Consider the following 26,067-nt stretch of genomic DNA (forward strand, 5'->3'; position numbering starts at 1 on the left):
GCAGGGGGGAAATACAAGTGTGGGTGGCTTCATTTAGTTCTTCAAGGGTCTGAGGGAGGTAGAAAAGAAAGAGAGAGCAAAAGTTGCTCCATGTGTGTAAGCTTGAAGTCCTGGAGAAATGACATTGCCATTAATAGTATGGGCAAGTCACAAAAAATGACCAGTCTGGAAGGCAGGAGACAGTGAGTTCATTGTTGTCACGTTAAGATGTAGAATTAGGGGCCCTTAGTGGCTCAGTGGGTTAAGCCTCCAACTCATGATTTTAGCTCAGGTCATGATCTCATGGTCATCAGGCTGACAGCACAGAACCCGCTTAGGATCCTCTCTCACCTTCTCTCTCTCTCTGCCCCTCCCCTGCTTGCTCTCTGTCTCTCTCTGTCTCTCTCTCTCAAAAATAAATAAACATTAAAAAAAACTTTTAATAAAATAAAATAAAAAGATTTAGCATATCCTAGCAGAGAACTGTTAATATGCTTTAAATAAATATGTGGTTTCCCTAAAAAAAATAAACACACACACACACACACACGGTTTTTCTGTCTTCGGTGGAGTTAGCTACCAACAGGTTGTCATTTTCCAATAAAATATAGTTTTGTGTTATGGAAAATATTAGTGAACTTATTGAGGCTGAGGAACCCATGGGAACAGAAGAAGCCAGTTAGAGGTATCAGGAAAGAAAGATACACACATAGGTAACCGTAATGGGAAGTGTACATTTTGTGGATATAAGTTAATATTGTCAAGACTGACCAGAAAACAAAAATCTGCAAAGAAAACTTTCTGTACAAAAATTCCATTTAGATACTAATATCTAATTTCTGATTTGAGGCTATATATCCACTCAATAGGCTGCCGAAAATTATTATACGCCAGCCTTGACCTGAGAAGACCAGACAGCATTTTCTGTATTTGTATTTTCTGCGATTCATTCATAGAAAATGAAAGGAAGATAATGCATCCAGATTCCTCTCATGCTGGTTCCATTTTCTTTCAACAAAACCCCTTTAAAAACCATTGCAAATAGCCCAGTTTAGCATGTTATTAGAATGCAAAGTAATGAAACAAGACACTTTGATCTTTGGGGCACTCCGTAATAAAAGCCTTTTTAAAAGTTCAAAGGTGGAAAAAACCTCACACATGTAAGGAAGGCTCGTACCTTGACCTTTGCTCATAGTACTTACAGACGTGCAATGAATAACTGGCAATTCAAAGAAAGAGGTAAGCACATTTTTCCTCCTCTGGGGGAAAAAAAAACAACCTCTTAAAATTACTTAGCTAACTCAAACTGCAGACCTTTGAAATGGAACAGATTGTCCTAGATATTCTCCGACAATTTTCAATTTTCAGTCTAGGGATCTTTCTTGCACATAATTGCATTGTCTTTCCTTTATATCATAACACAACAACATCCAGAGGATGCCTGATATGTTTTAGACACTCAAATAAACTTTTGTTTCTAATGTAAAATTTGCTGACTACATATATATGTATATATATTGGGAGATATATATATATATATCTATATATATATATATATATATAGATATATTGTGAGAACGCAAGCAGGGGAGGAGCAGAAGGAGGGGAACAGAGGATTTGAAGAGGGCTCTGTGCTGACAGGCTGACATCAGCAAGCCCCATGTGGGGCTCAAACTCACCAACCATGAGATCATGATCTGAGCCAAAGTTGGACACTCAACACACTGAACCACCCAGGTTCCCCATATATATATATTCTTTTTTTTTTTTACTATTACCATACCCCTCCTATATCAAATTGCCACAAGTCTATTATTTGAGGTAAGCTCCAAGAATCTTGTAAAAAAATTTTTTTAGAGCAGGCACGGTTTTGTCTATAACCAAAGCCACACAACAGTTTTAAAATAGTTTTTGGTTTCATTTTATTGCTGAGTGTGAATTATCTTCATTGCACCATAAATGCAATATAACAATAAAGGAATAAAAAAATCCAACATATAAAAGAAATGAGCCTGTGATGTAATGTCAGGGATCTTCCACCATCGGCTCAACGCTCCACCTTCTTTTTATTCGTAGCCTGAAATTTCTTCAACGAGGCATAAAGACTTTCATTTCATGAATCCTGCTGGAAGAAATAATAGGGTGTGGTGGAAAATTACTGTGAGCTGAAGGGAGAAGAAACTACTTGCAAGGTTCCATGTTGAAACACTGATGTTATCCCACTCTTCTGGCTCAGAGGCATTTGCTATATGTTTCTACCTTGGATGGGGACTGAACAGTGTCCAGAGTAGACGGCTTGCTCTTAGACCTTATCCTGGTGGTGTGGTAAATGATGGAGTATCCTCCTGGGTCTGGTGAGTGATAATGTATAATGCTGTTGGAAAACAACTAATCAACAAAAAATGCCAACAGGCTTTGATGTAAAATGTGCATATGGGGATTGAGAATCCACATCATTCAGGCTTCCAAATTCCATACATTTTTCAACCAAATCATTCAGTTTTGGTGTGGCACAGGGAGGTTGGAGGTAAATTGTTCCTTTAGAGCCTGAGTCTTTTCCACAGTAGCCTCCTGACTTTGTATTAGTCTCTGTAACACATTTCTCTCAGTCTTTCTTTTGAGGGCAATCTCTTCCTCCTTCATTCTCCCACTTGTCCCTCTCCATTCCTAGAAGAAACACTCTCTACCCTGTGACCAGTAGCCACTGAATTGGTAAATTTGGTTGTTGCCTTCTTCAGACCATCATTTCCTGACAAAGCTAATCACTCCATCTTTTAAGGGACCCCCATAACTACGTAGCCTCTCACCACTGAACAGTGGTATTTAGAGTGGATATCACCACTCCATAGTGATGTCTCCTTTCCTCCTGTATCTAACTCTTCTAAATAAAATTCCCCATAAATACCAGAGGGGATGAATAACTAATATTCATAATTATTATTATCAACGTCCCACTAGCAGGACTTTTCCCTAGAAAGGGGCATGTCATCATATGCTAAGGAGTTCAGGCAACCAGGTTCATTAGACCTGACTGGATTTACTAATTTTCTTCCCATTATTTTATCAATTTAGGAGTTCAGAACTATTTCTCAAGAGAACTGGGTGCATGATAGAATACTATATAGTTGGTCATATATCTACCGTTTCTTTTGTGTTTCACCTTCTCCTGGTACAGAAACATACCCCCAATCTCTATCGTGGTCTCATCTTTGTAACTATATCTCAATCAGAACATGAAATATCTTTGTTTAATTATCTTGGGCTGAATCCTAATGCTGCTTATTGTTTCTGGGTTTGTAGTCTCTTCTTTTTCTCATCTTCCTTTTTAGGACTACCCCTCCATTCTTGCCCCCACCTAAAGTTCTCTTCTTTCTAGCATTAAACTCTCATCTAGAGGGGCGCTGGGTGGCTCAGTTGGTTGGGTGTCCAACTTCGGCTCAGGTCATGATCTCACAGTTCACGAGTTCAAGTCCCGTGTTGGGCTCTATGCTGACAGCTCAGAGCCTGGAGCCTGCTTCGGATTCTGTGTCTTCCTCTGTCCTGCCACTCCCCCACTTACACTCTGTCCCTCTCTCAAAAATAAATAAACATTAAAATAAAAATATAAATAAATAAATAAATAAATAAATAAATAAATTCTCATCTAGAATAACCCAAAGAGTATCCATCCTGAGCAGAAAGTCTGATGGTGATTGTGGAGAATATAGCATTTCTCTAACATAAAGAGGACAGGGGCATCAAAAGAGACTGAGATTCAGGAACCATTACACCTCTATTAAAAGTTAAATGTCGGGGCGCCTGGGTGGCTCAGTCGGTTGAGCGGCCAACTTGGGCTCAGGTCATGATCTCGCAGTCCGTGAGTTCGAGCCCCACGTTGGGCTCTGTGCTGACAGCTCGGAGCCTGGAACCTGTTTCGGATTCTGTGTCTCCCTCTCTCTGACCCTCCCCCGTTCATGCTCTGTCTCTCTCTGTCTCAAAAATAAATAAACGTTAAAAAAAATTTTTTTTTAAGTTAAATGTCTATTCCTCATAAGAACCCTCTGTATGAGGATAATCAGAATTTCAAGAGCCTTGAAAACATACACTAAGCTTGATTTTCTAGTTTCAAAGGATAATAGTCTCAGGTTTCCTTGAGAAAATGGATAACAAAGAAAAAAAGACCATAATAATACATTTAATGTCTACTATGTAACCTGGAATAAACCAAATAATCTAGTTTTGGGGCTCATGAGAAATTTGTGAATTCTATCTGAATAGACTCCTAAAAATGAAACCAATGTTGCTGCAGTAGAGAAGTCCTCCTGTCAAGCTCCCTTCTGCCAAGTCACTCTTGCCCATACATACCTGCCCTGATAGATCTTCCTTCCATGAGAAAAAAAAAGAAAAATGAATCCATCAATTTGTTGGTCACTGTCAGTAGGAAGGAGAACTAACATTTTACATTGGCCTCAACACATGAGCCAGAGATGCAAATCATTTAACAATATTGGAATTTCCCAGGATGGAAACTGGCTCAGTGGAGATGGAGAGAGGGAGTATAGAGGAGCGGTCCTTATCTTGCTCAGAACTTTCCTCCATCCAAGAGAGAAAGGCAGTCTCGCCAAGGAAAGACATCACCAGCTGATAAATCCTCATGGAGCCTCTTTTCCTCCCTCGGATATCTTCTACTGACCTTCCAAACACTCCTATTCCTTAAGCAGAAACAAGGATTAGAAGAAGCAGAACTACACACATTTGAAGGGTTTTTCTCTTTGCTACTTGTTAGTGGCTGAATTGTGTCCCTCCCAAATTCATATGTTGAATCTTTAACAGCCCTCCCCCTCACACATACACACACTCATACTTCAGAAAGCGACTGAATTTGAAGATATGGTCTTTGAAGGGATAATTAAGTTCAAATGCGGCTGTTAGTGCTCTCATCTGAGCTGACTACTGTATTTATAAGAAGAGGAATTAGGACATACGGAGATACGGGGAATGTATGCATGCACAGAGGGATGTCCTTGTGAAGAGGCAGCAGAAGGGCAGCAGTAAACAACCCAAAAGAGAGGCCTTGGGAAACCAAAACTGCCAACACCCTCATCTTGGATTTCTAGTCTCCAGGACAGTGGGAAATTCTTATTGTTTAAGCCACCCAATCTGTGGTATTTGCCCTGGTGGCCCTAGCAAACTAACACAGCAACCCAAAAACAATCAATGGGATGCCATTTCTGCCATTCTTATCCAGCCTCTTTTGACTCTCTTGCCACATCCAACCCAGAACACAAAATTCTCAGTTTACTCTCCCTAGTCCCCCTACATACCCATGGTCTTTCATTTTTATTTTCCATATTCCTCTCCTTTATCTTAAGTCCCCTCCTTTTTTCCCAAGGAAGCAAGAATTTCGAGCAATACTTTAAATCTCTTGATGCTACACCAATGTTGTTTTTATATGTACCAGACTAAAACACATGCACTTAGATTTTAAGCCTGAGAAAGTCACACTGCTGAGAGCTCAACTGTAGTTTATAGCAGAAAAAGCATCATGAAAGCATCATGATCATGATAGAACAGGCTACTTCAAATCTATACTAGGTCATCAAATTTACCTTTTGAGATTACCAGAACCATGGGAAAAGACTGCTTCCCTGTGGAACTAATAATAATGCCCACAGAGCTACCTGTAGAGAAAATACGGCCCCACTCACTTCTGCGGTGAGTCCCTAGAAATGCTTTCTTTGCTTTTAGTTTAGTGAAGCATGGAAGACTTTGGAAGTGACAGACTGAGTTTTGATAGTGAGCTGATTGGGCAGGGTCCCTTGATGATTCTGTGCTCTGTAAACTAGCTAGTGAATTGCAGATGTTCAATAAATGCATATTGTCAACTATCAATTATTCAGTGTATAATGAGGAAAATGCCTTGGCATGCATTACCTCAAAGCTTCATCAAGAGGTCTGTGATTCCAACACCATATCATAAAACAGATTGACATCTTTAAACTGCCAGACTGTATACATTTGTATTAATGGCATATCTTTCAATTACTCTGATTTGTCTATAGTGATAACCAATAGAAATTATTAAACATCAATAATACAGAGAATTTTTAGAGAAGGCCAGTACAGTATTCACGAATGCTATTGTGATAGCCTCAAATGTGACTGATTAATGCATCCTCTCCACTCAAGCCTCATGATCTTTAGCCATGCTCTTTCCTTTCCTGGAATTTTTCTTCTCCCACAATTAAATTTGTCTTCATGGAAAACTGCAACTCATCTCACTGGAAACTTCCCCTGAAGTTGTCTTCTCCCACACAAGAAACAATGGTTGAGGGGCGTCTGAGTGGCTCAGTCGGTTAAGCGTCTGACTTCAGCTCAGGTCATGATCTCACAGTGCGTGATTTCGAGCCCCATGACAGCTGACAGCTCAGAGCCTGGAGCCTGCTTCGGACTCTGTATCCCTTTCTCTCTCTGTCCCTCCCCTGCTCACACTCTGTCTCTCTTTCCCTCAAAAGCAAATAAATTTTAAAAAAAATTTTAAAAATTAATAAAATGGTTGATATAGCTTTGTAACTCTAGTACTGGGAACAATGTTTATGAAATGTGCTTAAAATAGATTTTGAAAAGTGCCTAGAACATATGAAGTACCCACTAAAATAGTTGTTGAATGAATGAATAATACCTGAAGGATAAGTCTATAAACTCCTCATCGTCTGTCTTTATATACCACTCCTTGGTGGATGTTTCAATTAGCAAATAAATGGGAAAGAGGGAGCAGAAGAGAAGCCTGGGTAATACAAATGGCCTAGATCTCAAGATGATAATAAGCCCCCATATAATTGGAAGACCCCTTCACCTCAAACCAGAAAGGATCAGTTTTACTACATCTAGTAAAAGAGAAGTCTATTATATAAGTCTTCAAGCTACATTTCCAAGCCACATTAAACCTAAGGTGTCTCAAGTGGTAGCAAGTTTTTAAACCTGCAATGGTCACACTAAAAATAAATACAAAAACAGAACGTGTTTCTCCAACATTTTAGCTAATTTCTCCAAGTTAATCCAGCTCCTACCGTTAACATATGATAAGTACATTCTCCCACGACCTGGTGACAGAAGCCCTAAGGGCTCAATAGTCATGATGGTAAGAGGGAGGACAATGTACTTAAGTGGAGGGGACAGGATAAAGAGAGATGAGACCATATTCTGTGTGCTCTCAGCAAGGTTTTATTTTATTCACAAATTGAGATAATAATAAAACCAAAAGCTCTAGCTTTCAAGGCAAAACAATATTCTATGAAGTAGTTTAAAAGTAGTTTCTGCCTTATAGCAACTGAGTCATGTTGAGCTTCATTAAAGAGCTACTTTCTGCATGTAGCACAAGACTTTATGGAAACCCTTACTCCTTCTTGGAATGTAGTTGCTGTGCCATTCTCTGCCTAAATAGTCACTACCCCAGGGGTGATGGGATATTCCATCAGTCCTAGGAGGGAAAGTGCACTCTTAAATTGAGGTTCGACCTGATAATGATGGCATGTTACACTCTATCTTAAGCTGTCAAGGACAACAAACCCATCTGTGGTCAAATCAGTAGAAAAATGACTCCTTTACCGCGTGTTATGGTCAAATTTTGTTCCCACATAGCAATTCTGCAAAAATCTCAAGTAACTGCATAAAAATAGGTGCTATATTGTAGCACCTGGGTGGCTCAGTTAAGCTTCCCACTCTTGATTTTGACTCAGGTAATGATCTCACGGTCGTGAGACTCACACTGGGCATGGAGTCTGCTTCAGATTCTCTCTCTTCCTCTCTCTCTCTGTCCCTTCCTGCTTGCATGTGTGTGCACATGCGCCCTCCAAATAAATAAATAAATAAATACTGTCACCAGCTTATTTTCAATAGGTCGAATGCAGTTGAAAGTTTAGTACAATGTTTATAAGGGCTAGTATCCTCTCCTCCAACATGTTGGCTGACTCTTCATCTTTTACTGATGCTGATGATGTCATTAAATCATGCCCAGCTGCACCATGCCCTTCATCACTTCTTATCAGAATTTTCTAAATGAACATTGCGTTTTCCAGACCTTTGCAGTTTATTGGGTCTGATTGCATTGCTGGGATGACAGAGCAGTAACTAAATTCAGCTTGCTTCTTGGTAGAATAAAGTTTTCTTTCTTTTCTTTTTTCTTCTGTAAATTGTTTTTATAATATTAGATCTGATCTCTCATTTTTTTAACATTTATATTTCATTGATATGAAAGAGACCATGGGAGCTTACCAAGGTCCATCATATCATATTAAAGTAATAATTTCTAAGTACAAAGCATCAAAGTTGTAAACAGACTTCCTTGATGAGCTTCATTAATCCATGCCACTTGATCTTTGTATTTTTCAAAGGTAGATATTCCAATTTTATTTCAAAGAGCATTTCTATGTCTTTATAATTAAATATTGCCAATTTTCATGCCTCCAACTTTTTTTCTCTTAGAGATCATAAGAAGAGACAAGCTCTGGGAAACACTGTTTAAAACCCAAGCCCTAATATAAAAACAAAGCTGCTACATTATACTTGGATTTTGTAGCCAGTAGGATAAGGCTGTAATGCTGATAGACCAGTACAGGAAAGTACTGATTCAACTTTATGTAGTTCAGTTTAATATGAATCAGCTGATTCCATGAGATTAATTGTGTTTATTGAGGGCTGTTACATGGTAAGCATGCTGCTAGGCATTGAAAGCATACAAATAGGAGTAAGATGCAGAACCAGCCTTCAGAAAGCTTGTAATACACTTGGGAACACTGAAATGTACATATGAAACCATACATAATACAGGGAGACAGGGCCTAAGTGCCAAAGGTATGCAGATGTGAGAAAGAGAAGCCAGATTCGATTTGGGGGATCAGAGAAGGAAGGCTTCGTTCACCAGGAAGGACAACAATTTTTTGGCCCATAAAGGATCTTGGATTATACATACACCACCCCTGCGGAATTGAGTTGCCAAGGCCACCTTTACCTGTGGACCAAATTGGGGTCACATTCACCTAATCCGTTTCATCTCACTGGCTGTGCCTCTCAGCACAGCAGTCGCTCTTCTTCTACAAAGTTTCACCTTGACATGCTCCTTGGACAAGTTATGAAATCTCTCTGAGCCTCAGCTTACTCATCTATAAAATGATAATAATATCTTCGCCATTGAGTTGCCATGAGAATTAAATGAGACAACATATAGAAAATTCACAGAGAGGCACCTGGGTGCCTCACTCGGTTAAGTGTCTGACTTTGGCTCAGGTCATGATCTCGTGGACTATGGCTTTGAGCCCCACGTCAGGCTCTGTGCTGACAGCTCAGAGCCCGGAGCTTTCTTCAGATTCTGTGTCTCCCTCTATCTCTGCCCCTCCCCCGCTTACACTCTGTCTCTCGCTCTCTCAAAAATAAACATTAAAAAATTTTTTTAATTCACAGAATGACTATTATTATTTCATATTTGCATTCTATATCACAACCCAAATCACAACTAATGAGCCATTCTGTGAGACGAGAATGAAAGAGTGAAAGAGATGGGAGACAGCCATGCCTACAGCCCCACACCAGGCAAGCCTGACTTTAGGTTCAAAAGTTGAAGAATGATGAAGGGAAGAAAAGAGAGGAAGATGAATTTCTCCTTTGATTGTGTGTGCTTCTCATAACAAAAAGTATTTTCTTTTGATTTTCTTGAGATTTTTCTAGTCCATCCCATAATTACACATTTATACCTCTCCATCAAATAAAAGACAAGGAAGAATCACAGAAATGAGCAACTGCTGGACACATAGATGGATACATGGGATAGGCTGCCAAGATTTTACTGTGCTGATTCCCAAACATCTGTCTTTGCAAGGCTTCCATCAGTAATTAGAGGCATAACTGCACTAGGTAGATCCAGATCTCTAAACACTCTTTACTATTCAAAGATAGACAAGAAAGTTATTTTCTACCACTGTTATGTCTCTATATCTGCTCGTTTCAGGTTGCATAATTTTGATGAGACTGGCTAACAGATGCGTGATTTGCTTTTAAGAATAAATTGTATTAAAAAAAAGAATAAATTGCATAATGATGAGTTTATTTAATTAGCTATTAATCATGCCACAGAGAAGGGTAATTGCCTTAAAAAAATAAAAAGTAAAGAAATGTCCTGGTTTTATTCATTGTGTACTTTCGTTGGAAACAAACACATTTTATAATGCAGTTAAACATTCCTTTGTCTTTAAATGTTTTGTTTTGAGATAGAACCGCACGCACTTGTAAGAAGATCTTGTGTGCCCTTCACCCAGTTTCCCCCAGTGGTAACATCTTACAAAACTACAGTGCAATATCATAGCCAAGATACTAATGTTGCTGTAATCTACTGATCTGTTCAGATTTCCCCAGTTTTAAGTGTTGTCATGGGTGTGTCTGTGTATGAGATATCTGTATTTAGTTCTGTGCAGTTTTAGCACGTTTACGTTCACATGTCTACCACAGTCAAAATACAAACCAGTTCTATCACTATAGAGGTTTCTCATATTGCCCTTTTATAACCACACCCACCTCACCCTTCCATAGCTAGTCCCTTGCAACTACTAATGTGTTTATTTCTACCATTTCATCTTTTCAAGGTTACATACATGGAATCATGCAGTACTTGACCACTTGGGACTGGCCACTCATCATAATTCCCTTGAGATTCCTTTAGGCTGTTGTATCTATCAATAATGTTTACAGTATCACTATTGCTAAGTAGTAACTCATAAACGTACTTCAATATGTTTAATGTTCGGCTCTTGAAGGATACCTGGGTTGTTTCCAGTTCTTGCCTATTACAATAAAGCTGCTATGGAACATTCTTATACAGGTTTTTGTATGAGCATAAGTTTTCACTTCTCAGAGACAAATGTCCAATAGTACAATTGTTGGGTTGTATGGTAATTGCATGCTCAGAATTATAAGCAACTGCCGAATTGTTTTCCAAAGTGGCTGTACCCTTTTATGCTCCTACCAGCAATGTATGAGTGATTCAGTTTTTCCAACCTTTTTTTTTTTTAACATCTTATTACATTAGTCTGTACAGATGATAAAATTAGTAAATAAATACGTGGCTCATATAAGAACAGCTTGTAAAAAGTCAGTCCAAAAAGTCCAAAGGGTAAAAAGGCAGGAGTCATATAAATAAGCCACATCTTAGGCAACGGCCTCTCTGACTTGTGTCAGCTCCACAGGCTGCCAGGTATGCAGCAAATGCTTCACGCTCCTGGAAAGTAGACAGTGTGACCTACAGCTTTGCTGGGTCTCAATTAAAATAAATAAATCTTTTCTTTCCAAAACAGGATTATGGCATATAAGATGCTTCAAGTAGCCCTGTGTTCAACATTGCTTATAGGTAAGAATCTATTTCTTTTTTATTTATCATGCCTTTTACAAAATCATGCTGATAGATAACCACTTTCGACTTTTTTTAAAGAAATGAACAAACATGTTTTATCCACAGATCAATTCTAGAGCATTGGGAAAACCAAACTATCATGTCATGCCATGGTTTTGAACATCTTAGTGTTAATTGTGTGTGATCATTCTGTTCCTAGTTATGTATTAACATATTAGCATGTCACTAATGCTAAGAAGTCCTTTTAAGTGCTGCTTCCAAAGAAATGCTCTTGTGTCCTTGAACAAAGAAAAATTTTAAATGGCTTTTAGAAACTGTAATACTTACATGGTACCATTATGTGGAGACCTCAAGGTACTGTGAGAGTGTGAATTCATTAACCTTTAGAGCAAGCTGTAGCTCAGAGAAGTGGTGTTTTAAAGAAAGATCAAGGAAGGCACTGAAGGTCAGATGATTTGCTGCCAAATTGACCCAATAATTCAGTGGCTGATATCTGAATGGAACTGAGAGGTCATTTGTTTTTCTTGTAACCAAAACTGAAAATACCTACAAAGGTATAAATTATTTTCGCAGTTAAATCTTTACAACTTACAAATACTTTTGGTAAATGCTTAAATAAGAATAAAATTCTACTTTTATGATAAACTTAAGACCCACAAAAAAAATTACATATTTTTCTTGAGGCGCGCACACACACACACACACACACATATACACACACAGATAAAAGGATATACTTAGAATGTGATTCTAAGTATATGTGTACTTAGAATCATACTTAGAATATGATTCATACTTAGAAGTACTTAGAATCATACTTAGAATATGATTCATACTTAGAAGTACTTAGAATCATACTTAGAATATGATTCTAGATATATGTGTACATATATGTATGTGGATATAAATAGCCTTTCATTCTTAAGCATATAAATAATTTTAATAAAGAGTTTTAATCATCAGAGTTATATTTATGTTTGGGACATGTTTAAATAACTGATTTAAACATTTTTAGCCAAGTTATTATTAGGCAATTATCATCAAGGCATGTATAATCATAGTGGTTACAGCCCACTTCTCCAGATGAAGAAAGTGAGGCTGGCTCAGTTTAAGTGAGTGTTTCGGGAGCACACTGCAAATTGAAGTCATGGGCTAGTTACAATCCATCAGTGTACTGCTTTGCTTTGACTGCTGATCCATGCAGTTGGCTTTAAAGTGGGTGACGGTGGATTAGAGCAAGGCTAAAAGCACTACTGCTAGTCAACATTCACCTATGAACATGCAGGGTCAAAAATATCTGGCAAAAGGAAAATGGTCCTGCAAAATGACTTTTACAGACTTTCTCAGGAAACAAGTTGGAATTCACTTTAACTCCAGCTGAGATACGAATGTGTCTACCCAGAAAGACAACTGGTTTGACTGATTTCATAAATAAATAAATAAATAAATAAATAAATAAATAAATAAAATAAAATTATGTGGCTAAAGTTCGTGAAAAAAGTTGAGAATTAGAAACCAAGGAGAGAGAAATGTTGACAGAGCTGGGTTCAGCCCTTCAGATCTCAGGAAAGAAGACTTTACCACCTCTAGGCTGAGTACACATAAGTCTTTGGGACCAGATTCATTTCTTACACAAATAATTCGTTTAACTGACATTTACTAAATCATTCAGCTCTCAAGTAGGAGATCATAGCTTGAATCAACTTCAGTCACTTCTTCCCTCTCTCCTCCCATCTTTCATTTAAGAATGCAGCTTATTCATCTGCACTTCCTTGGAGCCCTCTACTCATAAGAAAACATCTTAAAAAATGTGTGTGTTTATTATTTTTAAAAAAAGTGTTCTCTGTTACAGATTAGTTGTCCAACAAATTGCTTTTGTCTAGAACTTAATTTGAAGTCAATAGGGAAAAGATGTCATTATCCATTTTCCAAATGGGAACGCTGAAGCTAAAAATGATGAAGAAGCTTCCCCAAGTAATTACATTCATGAGCACAGTCCTCAAACCATTTTATTGACTTTCTTAAAATAGTAATTTATGCACATTGGAACTGGTTCCCTGGTCAGAGAATTAGAAGTCCAAGTGTCATGATTTGATCAAAAAAACAAAACAAAAACCCTCTCTTCAGCATTTAGGTCAAGAATTGCCTTCTCCTATAATAAAAGCAGCAAATATTAATACTACTACCTGAAGTCTTTATTCCGTGGCAGGGGCCTTCCATAGGTTACCTTAAGTCCACTCTCATAATCACTCTGAAAATAAGTGTTACGATCTTCCTTCTACAATGGGAATTTAGGCTTAGAGAAGTTAAATGACTAAACTACACAGTTCATCAATGGTGATGCTGGATTCACACGCAAATCCTCCATCTAGCTCTTCTGAGAACAAAACCCTTCTTTCTGCTACACAAACTGTCTCCTCTGGCCCTGTTGCTAGATATGGGATATGTAGCTATAGGACAGGCAACAGAGCACACAGCAAGCCCACCTGCTAAAAGAGGAATAAATCCACTGTTGCGGCCAGTGGTTCTCCAAGAACAGGCCTGGAGTGAGGGAGCTGGATGACTTTATGGGAACAGATAGAGCCAACTAAGATATAACCGGAAGCTTTCTCCAGCTGTGGCTAGTTGTAGTGAGGGTAAAGAGAAGTCCTAACTCAGTATGTTCCACCTCAAGAGGGCACTTGTTAAAATCCAACAGCCCCATTTCACACAAAGGAGAAATATGGAAAATACGCATATGTGGAAAGTGTTTCACAAAGTAAGCCAGTCCTTGAGGTTGACCCATATGTGAAACAAGCTGGAGGTTCTTGCTGCCCGTATTGTCAACCTGTGATAAGCTCACATGAAGTGCAAGTATGTCTTCTGGTTTTAGACAGTAGAAGCAAACTGCCTTTAGCCTGTTTCTCTAGCAGACATCCAGGTCCTATTTTTACTCCATGGCTAGCAACCAACAGCAGTTTGTCTTGAAGGTTTTTGTTTGTTTGGTTGGTTGGTTGGGTTGGGTTGGGTTTTTCTGATAAGAGCTTTTAAGCTCACATTCTTCCCTTTGACCCAGTCAGCCCCTCCCCCCCCCACCCCCTCCACCCCCACACTCCAGTGGCTCCATTTTTGCCTTCCTTTGTGCCATCCGTAGAAGGAACGAGGAACGGCCCTTCTCAGTCATCCAGCTGCCCTCCCTACCCTCCCATTCCTTGGAGAGTCTATTTTCTGTATATAGTTTTAGTTTGTTTTATAAGAATTTGCTCTTAATTTTATCTACTCACTTTGGCTTAAGGTTGATCAATGCTCTCAAGAAAGTGAGTAGTGAGAATAAACTGGGAAATAACTCAGTTAGAGAAAAATATCATTGCCTGTGACTGGATTCTTTGAGCACTCTGGTTGTTACAGAAAAACCATCTGTTTTCCTGTCCATGTGGCACCATTTGTCAGGGCCCTAGAGTTGGAAATCCCATCAATTCACACAGGCAATGACCCAGAAGGGTTACTATTGAATCATATTAAATGCTGCCTTTTGTGAGTTAAAAATTTCTCTGTCCACAAAATTAAAAGCAAATAAAAGATCTGCCAGGTCCAAAACATGAGCCCAGGAATTACATGGCCATGCATGTGAGCATGTATGTTTGTGTATGTTAATGTGTTCAGAGCAGGTTAGAACAGACTGAGCTTAAACTCAAGTAATACTAGTTTCTATTTACTTTGCAACAAAGTCAACACACTAGCAATTGTAACATCAGTAAAGCCGAAGTTCCCAAGTTAAAAGTTCATTTATGAAAGCATTTCCTTAACAGGTTAGTAAAATGATGGAATTTAAGAGCTAGTCCTGAAGTTCAGTGTCTTTTTTTTTTTTTTTCTAACTAATTTCCATTGACTCTTTTGCCCTCTGTCTTTTTACTTCCCTATTTGTCCTGTTCCTTTTTTCTACGACTTTTCACCTCTTGAACCTTTCATTTTTATAACCTCCCTTCTTTTGTCTCTATTTCCTTTCATTTCTTTTCTTGATTTCTCCCTTCTCCTTCTTTTTCTTCTTCATATTTTTCCTCCCAAACCCAAAATTTTTTCTCTCTCATTCTCTCTCTCATTAACTTTTATCTGAATTGTAGCAAAGTGACAGTCTATTACATGAAATACAACTCTTCTCTTTTCCACCATAAATTTTTGGGTCAGTGATCAAAATTTAGAGTGGGAATCAAAAAATAACTATTTCATAATTTCTAACAAAAATTATTAACACAGAGAATAACATATTCAACTTTATTTTTTAAATATTCAATTTTTTTAATATTCAACTTTAAATATATGAACCTAAACATGAGTATTTTAATTATTCACAAAATTAGAAAATTTCTCCTACGCTTAGATCTTTGAAAATTTTACCATATGGCCAAGATGTCTGTATATCCTTTTCTCCTGATCCTCTTTTGTACTTAATTCCAAGTGACTATTTATACTTTATTTTAATACTTAATTTATGTGCCTGGGCATTTCTTTCTTTCTTTCTTTTTTTTTTTTAAGACAAACATTTTAAGGGATGAGACTAGGACTCAATCCAATAAAAATAGTAAATAATAAATGTAATTCTTTAATTGCTTATACTGAATGCTAAGTGCTTTGCTTTCAGCATCCGGTACCTGAGCATTTTTGAACTTGTGCCAGGACTGTAGTGCTTATTCTCCATCTCCAGCACCAGGCATCATGTAACACTTCAAATAGCAGTATCACCCAGCCCTTAAGGGAAATAGCTAGCTGTGGCCCATCCTGTGGATTTTTTCAGACATTGTTGAGTCTTCTGCCCCCACTAAATTCCACCATGTTTATTCACAGACAAAGAATTCCTTCCCTCATTGTAACTGTTTATGAATATTCACAGAATTCACAGCCCTGCCTTTCCAGGAATGATAAGTTCCTGCTGGTTGGAAGGCCCTGGTCTATTCTGTTTTTGGTTTTGGTGGGGTTTTTTTTATTTGTTTGCTTGTTTGTTTCTTTTCTTTTTAATGTTTATTTATTTTTGAGAGAGAGAGACACAGAGTGTGAGCAGAGGAGGGGCAGAGAGAGAGGGAGACACAGAATCTGAAACAGTCTCCAGGCTCCAAGCTGTCAGCACAGACAGCCTGACACGGGGCTCAAACTCACAAACCATGAGATCATGACCTGAGCGGAAGTCGGACGCTCAACCAACTGAGCCACCCAGGTGCCCCTGTTTGTTTCTTTTTTTCCCTGTTTCTTAGTGAGGCTTAGAGACAACAGACATGTTGGGTTCTCTGTACCACCTTCTGACACATAGAACTCTCCACTTCCCTTCTTTGCCTGCTTATTTGATCAAGAGGAGAGATAAACCAAAGATGATCATGGAAGGCAATCAATTCCCTTTAATCCTGAGAGTGGCTAATTTGGAAGACATAACATAGTATAAGATATAAAGGACCTGATGACTGGACCCCAGAATTTGGTAAATTTCATATCTAGTTGCAAGTTGCAGAACCAGAAGAGAAAGTATGATCTCTGAGGGCAGCTAACTCTCAAGAGAAAGAAGGAAGAGCTAGCTGAACATGCCAAGTTATGTCTTTTGGACAGTTAAATGGGGCACCACCCCTTCTGAGGGGCAGAGTCTATCTACAAAGGGGAGAAGGGTGAGCTGAGGTTACTCTAAATGAGTTTCTTCTACAGGAAAGAAAATAGGACTCTGCCATCAGACTCTGTCCTTTGATTCTATATCTTATATTTCACATCAGGCTTTCTGGTCTTTTTTCATGTATAGGTTCCTCTTCTTGCGTAGGTACAAGGAATCATCTTCACAGCCAGGTGCACAGTATAAAGACTATTCAGTTATTTCTCCAATATCAAATTTAAAGACTCTTTTTCAACCTTCCCTGGGTGATAGCAAAATAGGGAATCATTCCATTTCCAATTGTACAGTTTTCATTACCAACATACTGTCTGCAGCCCACGATGGGCACTCTTCTCTGTGCATAATGTGAATACATTTTTATTTGTATTGCTTTAATTATTGGCTAGGACTATTCTGACTTCTCCTTCACTTATTTCTATCTATCTCAGTGCTGAATTTCTCAGCATGTGAACTCCTTGATGGTAGTAGGAGCGGTACCCATTTAGTATATTCTATATGTTTTTGATGCCCTAACACCATGCAGAGAAAGTAATTTTCAGTTAATGACCTATTTGTTATGAATATATTCCAATTAAAAATACTAGAGCTAGAAGAGACCTTAGTTAGCTTCATATGATCTAGCTTCATTATACTTTTTTTTTAAATTTTTATTTATTTATTTTTGAGAGAGAGAAAGTGAGAGCACAAGTATGCACACATACGAGCAGGGGAGGGGCAAAGAGAGAGACAGACAGAATCCCAAGCAGTCTCCACACTGTCAGCGCAGAGCCCCACATGGGCTTCTAAAGCACAAACCATGAGATCATGACCTGAGCCGAAATCGAGAGCTGGATGGATGCCTAACCAACTGAGCCAAGGATCAGGCACCCTTGATCCAGCCTCCTTTTAAAGAACAGGAAATGGAAAGGCAGGAGTAACCAGCTAATGACCCAACAAATCACTGGCAGGGCCAGGATAAGACTCTCAATCTCCGATCCTTCTTGGCTTGTGTGGCAAGAGCTGTGATCTCGAATATCTCCATACTCTGAAGTGGCTGCCTTACTTGAACTGTACAGAATTTTCTGCAGACTATATTCAAGATATGTTTAGATAACAGAACTAAGCTTGACAGATCCTATTAAAACTACTATGATACAGGATGAAAGGAAGGAGGGTGTGTAGGGAGTTGCGAAGAAAAAAAAGGAAGATTTTTTTTATAGCTTATGATTTTAAAGTTTAAAAATGGCATTAACCTGGCTGATACTGCCTACATTAAAAAAAAAATTAAAAACCAACAAAGTAATAAAACTCAGGGTTCAGTTTTCAAACCCCAGCAGTATTATATAGGCTTACAAACACAAACTCTGATCTTGCTCTCACTAACTTTCAAGGTTGATCAGGCAGAATGAAAAAGGGAGGAGAAATTTCTCAAGCAGAGAGGATAATAGCATGCCCTTCTGTATAACTTGCATTTTATTTCCAGCCCTGCCAATGACTTACTATGTGACCTTGAGTGAGTCATTTCATCTCCGTGTGTCAATTTTCTCATTTGTAAAGTAGGATAATAAATACTACTTTCTGTCTCTCTCCTGGGTGATGTTATTATCACCACCAATTAATATTTATTGGATGCCTGTTGGGCACATAATGCTGAAATAGGTGCTTTGAATGTTCAGGGGCGAGGGCGGGGGATGAGGGGGAGATTGCATCAGTGAAATATTTTCCATGAGCAAAAAGATAGAAGATTTTCAAAAGACAGAATTATTAGAGCTTAAAATAGCTATGGTTTATATTTTAAACCATGCTTCTCTGCTAGGATTTATGTAATACATTTTTTTCCCCTTAGCAATTGTACAATACACCATGACAATTATAGTGCAGATATTGGTTTTACTTTTGGATGATTCCAAGTAACACTATCTTAAGTGGTTACTGTATTTTCTTTATCTGGCTATAAATTATATCCTGAGCCTAAGGTATGTACAAACATTTATTAGATATTGATATTGAATCTTCTTTGCCTAGATACTCTATTTTGAAAACTTCCCCCTCTCATTTTTTTTAACAGAATAACACATTAAATGTCTAATACTGTAACACCTTTTCTTCAAAGAAAATGAAGAGAAATCTGAGAAGTGGTCTATGAACACATCTCAGTTAAAACTAGAACTTCAATGCTGGGCAGTCCTCACTAGTGAGCCCAAACAAATGAGTTCCCTGCTCTGTTCCAGTCAGTCCTGTCTTCCCATCCATGGTGTCACTCACCTGATTCAGGTCCCACTTATCTCTCCTCTGGGCCATTAGAAGAGGCCCCAACCTGTTCCTCTCACTCTCTCTTCCTTTTACCATCTGCCTTTCACACTGACAAAGGAGTTTCCAAAAGTATCTGTGAATGGGTAAGCAAAATGTTGGCATATACATACAAAATATTATTCAGTCTTAAAAAGGAATGAGTAACTGGGGCACCTGGGTGACTCAGTCAGTTAAGTATCTGGCTCTTGATTTCGGCTCAGGTCATGATCTCACAGTTCATGAATTTGAGCCCCACATTGGGCTCTGTGCTGACAGTGCAGAGCCTGCTTGGGATTCTTTCTCTCTCCCTCTCTCTCTGTCCCTCACCCACTTGTGCTCAGCCATGCTCTCTCGCTCTCTCTCAAAATAAATAAAATTAAAATAAATTAAATAAAAAAAATAAAATGAAAAGGAATGAAATGCTGATCTATGTTACAACATGTAAACCTTGAAGATACTCAACTGAGATAAATCAGACACAAAGGGACAAATAGTGCATGATTCCTCTTACAATGAGGTACCTACAATTAGCAAATTCATAGAGACAGAAAGCTAATGATGGTTGCCAGGGGCTGGAGGAGAGAGTGATGAGAATTATTAAAGGATACTGAGTTTCTATTTGAGGGGATAAAAAAGTTCTTGAGATAGTGGTGATAGTTTTAGAACATTGTGAATGTGGTTGATGCCACTGAATTGTACAAATAAAAATGGTTAAAATGGTAATTTTTCTGTTAGCATATTTTATCACAATCAAACAAAAAATTTTTAAGCAAACGTGGTCCTATCATTTTCTTGTTCAGAAATAATAATTAATTGTTTGAAGAATAAAGTCCAAACTCCTTGGTATGAGAGTAATTATCCCTCAGAATCAGGCCCCGGCTTATCTTTCCAATGTTCATTTTTTTTTTTTTCCAACGTTTTTTATTTATTTTTGGGACAGAGAGAGACAGAGCATGAACGGGGGAGGGGCAGAGAGAGAGGGAGACACAGAATCGGAAACAGGCTCCAGGCTCCGAGCCATCAGCCCAGAGCCTGACGCAGGGCTCGAACTCACAGACCGCGAGACCGTGACCTGGCTGAAGTCGGACGCCCAACCGACTGCGCCACCCAGGCGCCCCTCCAATGTTCATTTTGACCACATCTACACCTCAACCCTACCCTGCAGTCACATTGGCAAAGTGATGGTCACCGAACCTGAGCCTTCTTTGTTCCTCTGTTCCTTGGCTCTCGAATCTTCTTCAGCCTGGAATACGTGTGCTTTGTTTCCACTCCCTTCTTCCTAACTGTGGAAACATTCCATAACCTTTGAAGCCCAACTCAAAACCGATTTCTCTGTGATGCCTCCATGCCAATATCAGAATTAATCATTCCCCCTTCAATTGGTCTGGTCACAATATGTTTCCTTGTAATTATTTATGAGCTCTGAATATAATGTGAATTCCTTAGGGGCAGAGTTATTCTTTGTTTATCTTTCTCTGCAATGATGATCAGAGCAGAGACTAGGATGAGGCAAGTGGTGATCTTATGGCACAAAATCTGTGAGCTTGAGAGCAAGTTTCTTCTTCTGTTTTATGCCCTAATGGCCTCACTTGTTTCATCTGGGTCTCAGCTCTGGTGATCAGCAGTTTATCTTGACATCAGTAGGCACTTATAAAGCACTGTATTAGTTATCTACTATGACATAACTATTTTCCCCAAACTATAGCAGCTTAAAACAATAAACATTTATTATTGTACACTTTCTGAAGGTCAGGAATTTGGGAATGGATTAAGTCAGTGATTCTGACTCAGGATCTCTCATGAGGGTACAGTAAAGATGTCAGTGAGGGCTACTGTGATCTGAGGACTGTTGTGATCTGAAGGCTTGACTGGAGCAAAAATATCAGGTTCCCAGGTGCTCCGTTTGTATGGCTGTTGGTGGGAGGCTTCAATTCCTTGACACATGGGTCTCTCTTCAGGGCTGTTTGAGTGTCCTCACAACATGGCAGCTGTCTCCCATTAGAGCAAGTGATTCAAGAATGGGACAAGGCAGAAACTATAACATCTTTTATGTGCTAGCCATAGAAATCACACACAGTCACTTCTGCACTATCCTGTGGTTACACAGGGCCACTCTACTAAATGAAAGAAGACCACAGAGGATATGAGTACCAAGGAGGCAGTGATCTTTGGGGGACATTTTGGAGGATGGCTTCCACAGGCATGCTGGTTTGATTGTATTGAATTTGATTACCTACCAGCAGGCTAGTATTACTTCTATCGTCTGTTGCTAATATCTTCTAAAAATTTGACTTTTATCTTTTCTTTTTAAATTACTGAATAACATAAATTGTTAACTTTCTGTTAATAAAGAATTGTGTCTGAGTCATTTTTCTGTTTTCCATCACTAGTAGTGTTTTGCACCTACAGACAGCCTGATCAATGCATAATATCCACATCATTTTCAATAGGTAGGCATTTAGAACGAGAGCTTAGTGGGTTAACAAATTAATCTAGAGGTAATAGAACTAATAACTAGAACCCTGCTTAGTGCTCAGGTCAAGCTTGGAAAAGTAGATCATACAGAATGTTTAAGTAATGATTGGTTCCTTTTTTTCTATAAATGCATAAGACTATTATTATTATTTTATCATTATCATTATTATTACTTTCCTTTGGCCCCAAGAATTCCTGTTTCTTAGTCATAATATTGCACAGTGGCTTTAAAGGGAGAATTCCATCTCTCCTTCCTACTAGCCATGAATATATTATTTAAGTTTTCTGTGATGTAGTTTCCTTGTCCGCAAAATGAAATGATTGATAGTGCTACTTCTTAGGTTTGTTGTATTAAATAAGGTAATTCAGGTAAAGTACTTAGCACAATGCTTAATAAATGTCAACTATCATTATTTGTGTGTGTGTGTATATATATACATATATATATATATATATGTGTGTGTGTGTGTGTGTGTATACATATATAAATGACATTGATACATACACACACATTCACACACAAATAACCTAGCCACCCCTAACCACTGTCTTCAGACATCCATTTTATAGATTCCCAGTGCCACACATTTTTGCTCACATCATTCCTCTAGCTTAAAATTTAAAGTCTTGCTCCTTCTCCCATCCTGCTAAATTTAATCTTTTCTTCAAGGAAGAGTTTCAGCAATTTTCCTGATCATGAAAATGTCTGCTTGTGCCCCAGAGCCCCAAAGCTTAATAACACCGCCTTCTCCTAAACTCTCTTAGTGCAATCAAATCCTATGTTTCCTTGTTTTATTTTGAATCTTGGACCCTTCCTTCCCCTCCCTTACAGAGGGGAGGTTTTGTATCTTATAGTCCACTGTAATCCTGGTCGGTAGAATCCTGTTAATGATGAAGCTATAGAGTACCTAATGTAACATTTGTAATAAATGACTCTTTATCACAAGCAATGAACAGATTGTATTGTTACCACAAATAGGTGGGCAGTGTGCTCTTCCTTTATACGGATTCAAATTAGAACTCTGAACACAATTGTGTTTTATTTGGGAATAAAAACACAATATAGAGTGTTAAAATTTCAAGATATAAAAGCATCTGGATTTTAAAAACAGTCATCTTTTTTTTTTTCTCTTAATCCTGGAGTGGAAAGGAATCTAAAATACAAACCTCTTCAATTCAGTGATAGATCTATCAATACTAACAACTGAAACCACAGTGCCAGATTTGGAAGCAGTCTACTTCAAACTGAAAGAAAAGGCTTGGAAGGGAAGAATAAAAGATTGTTGACCGCCTGGCTTGAGCCAGGTGGTTTACAGTCATGAATATATCCAATCCTTACAGCAATCCTATATTATTGTGTTACTGTGTTATTATTCTATGTCTTTACATACAAGAAAACTACAGCTTAGAGGAATAAAGAAACTTGTCTAAAAAAGTGATAGAGCTGGAATTTGAATTCAGATCTGTGGGCTCCCATGCATGTAAAGAAGGTTCTAAAAGTCTTTTCCGTTCATCACATGGCACTGGCTTTCATGCTGTACTATATTCAGGACACAGGGTGATGATAGTGCAGTCATGGCAAAAGGCTGAGGAGCAGTCATCTCCCACGAAGCATAGCTTTTTCGGGATCTCCTTGTCAGGCACCCAGACTCCCAAAGGCCACAGCTATGTCTCTTTAAGAGGATAAACAGTGAGATGTAAACTATTGCCCTAAAAGATGCTGTGCTCTTGGACTCTAAATTACAGGAGCGTTGGGAGCACCATTTTTGTTGGAGGACCCCGCAAACCAGTTTCTACATCTCAAAAGACATATATATTTGCAGGATTACTGGGACCCAGATGGCAATCCAAATATGTGGGGAAACACGCTGGCTGATAAGGTATTTGCATTAGAAACAAATGGCTTCCCACCATCTATCTTGTTAAATAGGCATTGCATCAGCAGGCATTAACACACCATCAGCCCTGATTTTTTCTATCTGCCCTGAGCTGTAACTGCTCCTTCCTTCCCATAAAATGGCTTTTGTCTAGTAAACTTCACCTCTTCCTTCAAGACTAAAATCAAATGTCCCCTTCTTTCTGAAGGCTTTCCCTTCTTTCCTGGGTAACATTCTTCTTTCTTTTCTCCCCATTGCATGCTGTTCACATGTGAATGGCACACTGGAATTATTTCTTTGTGCACCCAACCTCCCTTACCTAGGCTACAGAGGTGAGGTGCATGTCATGTCTTATCCATCAAGGTCATTTTTCTCAGAACCTATCAAAATGATTGCTACTCAGTCAAATCTCAGTAGATTATTGCATATTTGAGTAGGTGGATAAATGGACCGCAGTCACATTTAGTTCCCTTTTAGTTGTTCAGCAGCTTATTTTCCAAACCTTTAATAATCATCCAAGCATTTAATGTCATTCCTTCATTTGCTTGCCTTTCATACACTTTTTACTCATTTGGAAGTCTCACTCCAAGAGAAATAAAGAAGAAACGTGCATTAGCCTGTTTTATTCCATGTTTACTCTTTTGATGGAAAAAAACAAAAACATTGAAACTCCAGGCCAAATGAAATTGTTGAATTGTCTGAGGATTTCAATTATTCATGATTTCTCTCTTAAAATTTAGCAAAAAAATGTATAACAAATTAATTAATCCCTTCATTTGTTTGTTCTTTTTCTCTTTACATGTGTATCAAGCTCTATTACCAGGCTAAAGGGTTGTATAAAGTCATGAAAAATTTGAATGTCCTTGTTTTTCTGGGGCCTTGGTCCTATCCTTACTCTGCACAGTTGAGTTTTAACTGGTCTACCAGGAATGGCTCATTTCTGGTTAGCATTTGCTGATGAAAACCACCAGCTTGAATAATGCATCTAGTTTTGTGCCTGTTTTTCTCCAACAGGCATCATTTAGAGGTATTAAAGCCAGACATTTGTTTATTTGGCAAATTAAATATTACATAAGCGAGTAGACTGTGTCTTCTTTATGGAATACTGAAATTTTCAAGTACATTCCTGCCTATAATTGTAGACTAGCACTGTGATCAACTGACAGATACTATAATGTAACAAGACTCTGCCACACTGGTTCATGCGGTAGCCCCAGAAATACTGTAAAACATTTAAGCATTGAAGAATATAGGTCACTAAAAGTATGTTCACCAAACCTTTTTTTTGTATTATTCTTCCACTCTATTTCTCTCAATCTTTTAGGATTATCTGTATGATTACCTGAATAATTGATGTAACATGTGTTCTCCATACTCAGAGATCATGACTTAAAGTTTCTTTTGTTACAGGCTCATGAAACATGGACTGCTTTGAAAACAATAGCACAATATTATCTGAATGTGAATACCTTCACTTTTGACATGTCCACTTCCCAGTAAATGTGCTTTGATGGTTAAACCAGGAGAGAAAAAAACGATGGGAGTCAACACGGCAATGCAACCAAACCGTGGGCTTTGGAGACATGGAGGCAAATCTCTGCCACTTACAAGATTACTTAATATGTCTGTCTCATGGAACTGTTGAAAGGAGTAAATATAAAAATCCATCTAGAGACCTAGAATTAGAAGTTCTCAGTAAATTCTAGATCTTAAGATGAAAACTAAAATAAAGACAATAGTACTAACATTGATTAAAAAAGGGCTCTTCTGGAAAAGGAAACCAAAAGCAAAAAAGTAGTGCCATTAAAACTCACTGTTGATAGCTTACTTTCTTTTGCTTCCTTTTTGAGAGAGTTAATTCGCTTTTTAATTAAAGGAAGAAGAGGGGTGCCTGGGTGGCTCAGTTGGTTGAGCATCCAACTCTTGATTTTGGCTCAGGTCATGATCCCACAGTTTGTGTTGGGCTCTGCACTGAGAGCACAGAGCATGCTTGGGATTCTCTCTGCCCACCTCCTGCTCCTGTGTATGTGCATGTGCTCTCTCTCTCTAAATAAATAAATCAGCTTTATAAAAAAAAAAAAAAAGGAATAGGGATCTCTCAAATGGAGTTGGTCCTATCTTTTCAGTACTTTTCACTTTCTAAAGCCAGTCTATTTTAAGATCGTGCTTTTGAAACTTTTTCCATCAAAGGTGTATTGCTGAGGGCAGTAGAGAATACAATCATAACTCTTATCTGGGGGCAGATGAACCCACTGGAAATGTTCACCTGTAAGTGCAAACCTCCTTAGGAATTTTGCAAAATTTGTGCAAGTTTTGCATTTAAGTCCATAATATGTTGATATTTATTTCAATTTGAAACATTTTTAACTTACTGACCAAAAATACTTACTACTGCTTTTCAATAAAACTGAAAAATTGACTCTAAAGAAAAGTGGACTACATTCATGCTCTAGTTTTCCATA

General features: G+C 38.3%; 1 protein-coding gene across 1 annotated transcript; it reads left to right on the forward strand.

Moving 5' to 3' along the window:
- Positions 1–1,190: 1,190 nt before the first annotated feature.
- On the forward strand, positions 1,191–25,568 carry CC2H3orf85 (chromosome C2 C3orf85 homolog). Its single transcript, XM_049629170.1, has 3 exons — positions 1,191–1,218; positions 23,475–23,608; positions 25,016–25,568. Exons 1-3 carry the CDS (start codon positions 1,191–1,193, stop codon positions 25,103–25,105), a joined length of 252 nt encoding a protein of 83 aa, XP_049485127.1. The 3' UTR covers positions 25,106–25,568.
- The last annotated feature ends 499 nt before the right edge of the window (positions 25,569–26,067 follow it).

This window comes from Panthera uncia, chromosome C2, assembly GCF_023721935.1.
Source record: "Panthera uncia isolate 11264 chromosome C2, Puncia_PCG_1.0, whole genome shotgun sequence".
In the NCBI taxonomy this organism is placed as follows: Eukaryota; Metazoa; Chordata; class Mammalia; order Carnivora; family Felidae; genus Panthera; species Panthera uncia.

What these genes read in the sequence shown, in the direction of transcription:
- CC2H3orf85 (XM_049629170.1), top strand. Translation starts at nt 1,191, where the DNA reads ATGAATAACTGGCAATTCAAAGAAAGAG. An exon ending in CTGGCAATTCAAAGAAAGAG is followed by an intron (nt 1,219 to 23,474) that starts GTAAGCACATTT and finishes TCTAAATTACAG; the next exon opens with GAGCGTTGGGAGCACCATTT. An exon ending in GAAACACGCTGGCTGATAAG is followed by an intron (nt 23,609 to 25,015) that starts GTATTTGCATTA and finishes CTTTTGTTACAG; the next exon opens with GCTCATGAAACATGGACTGC.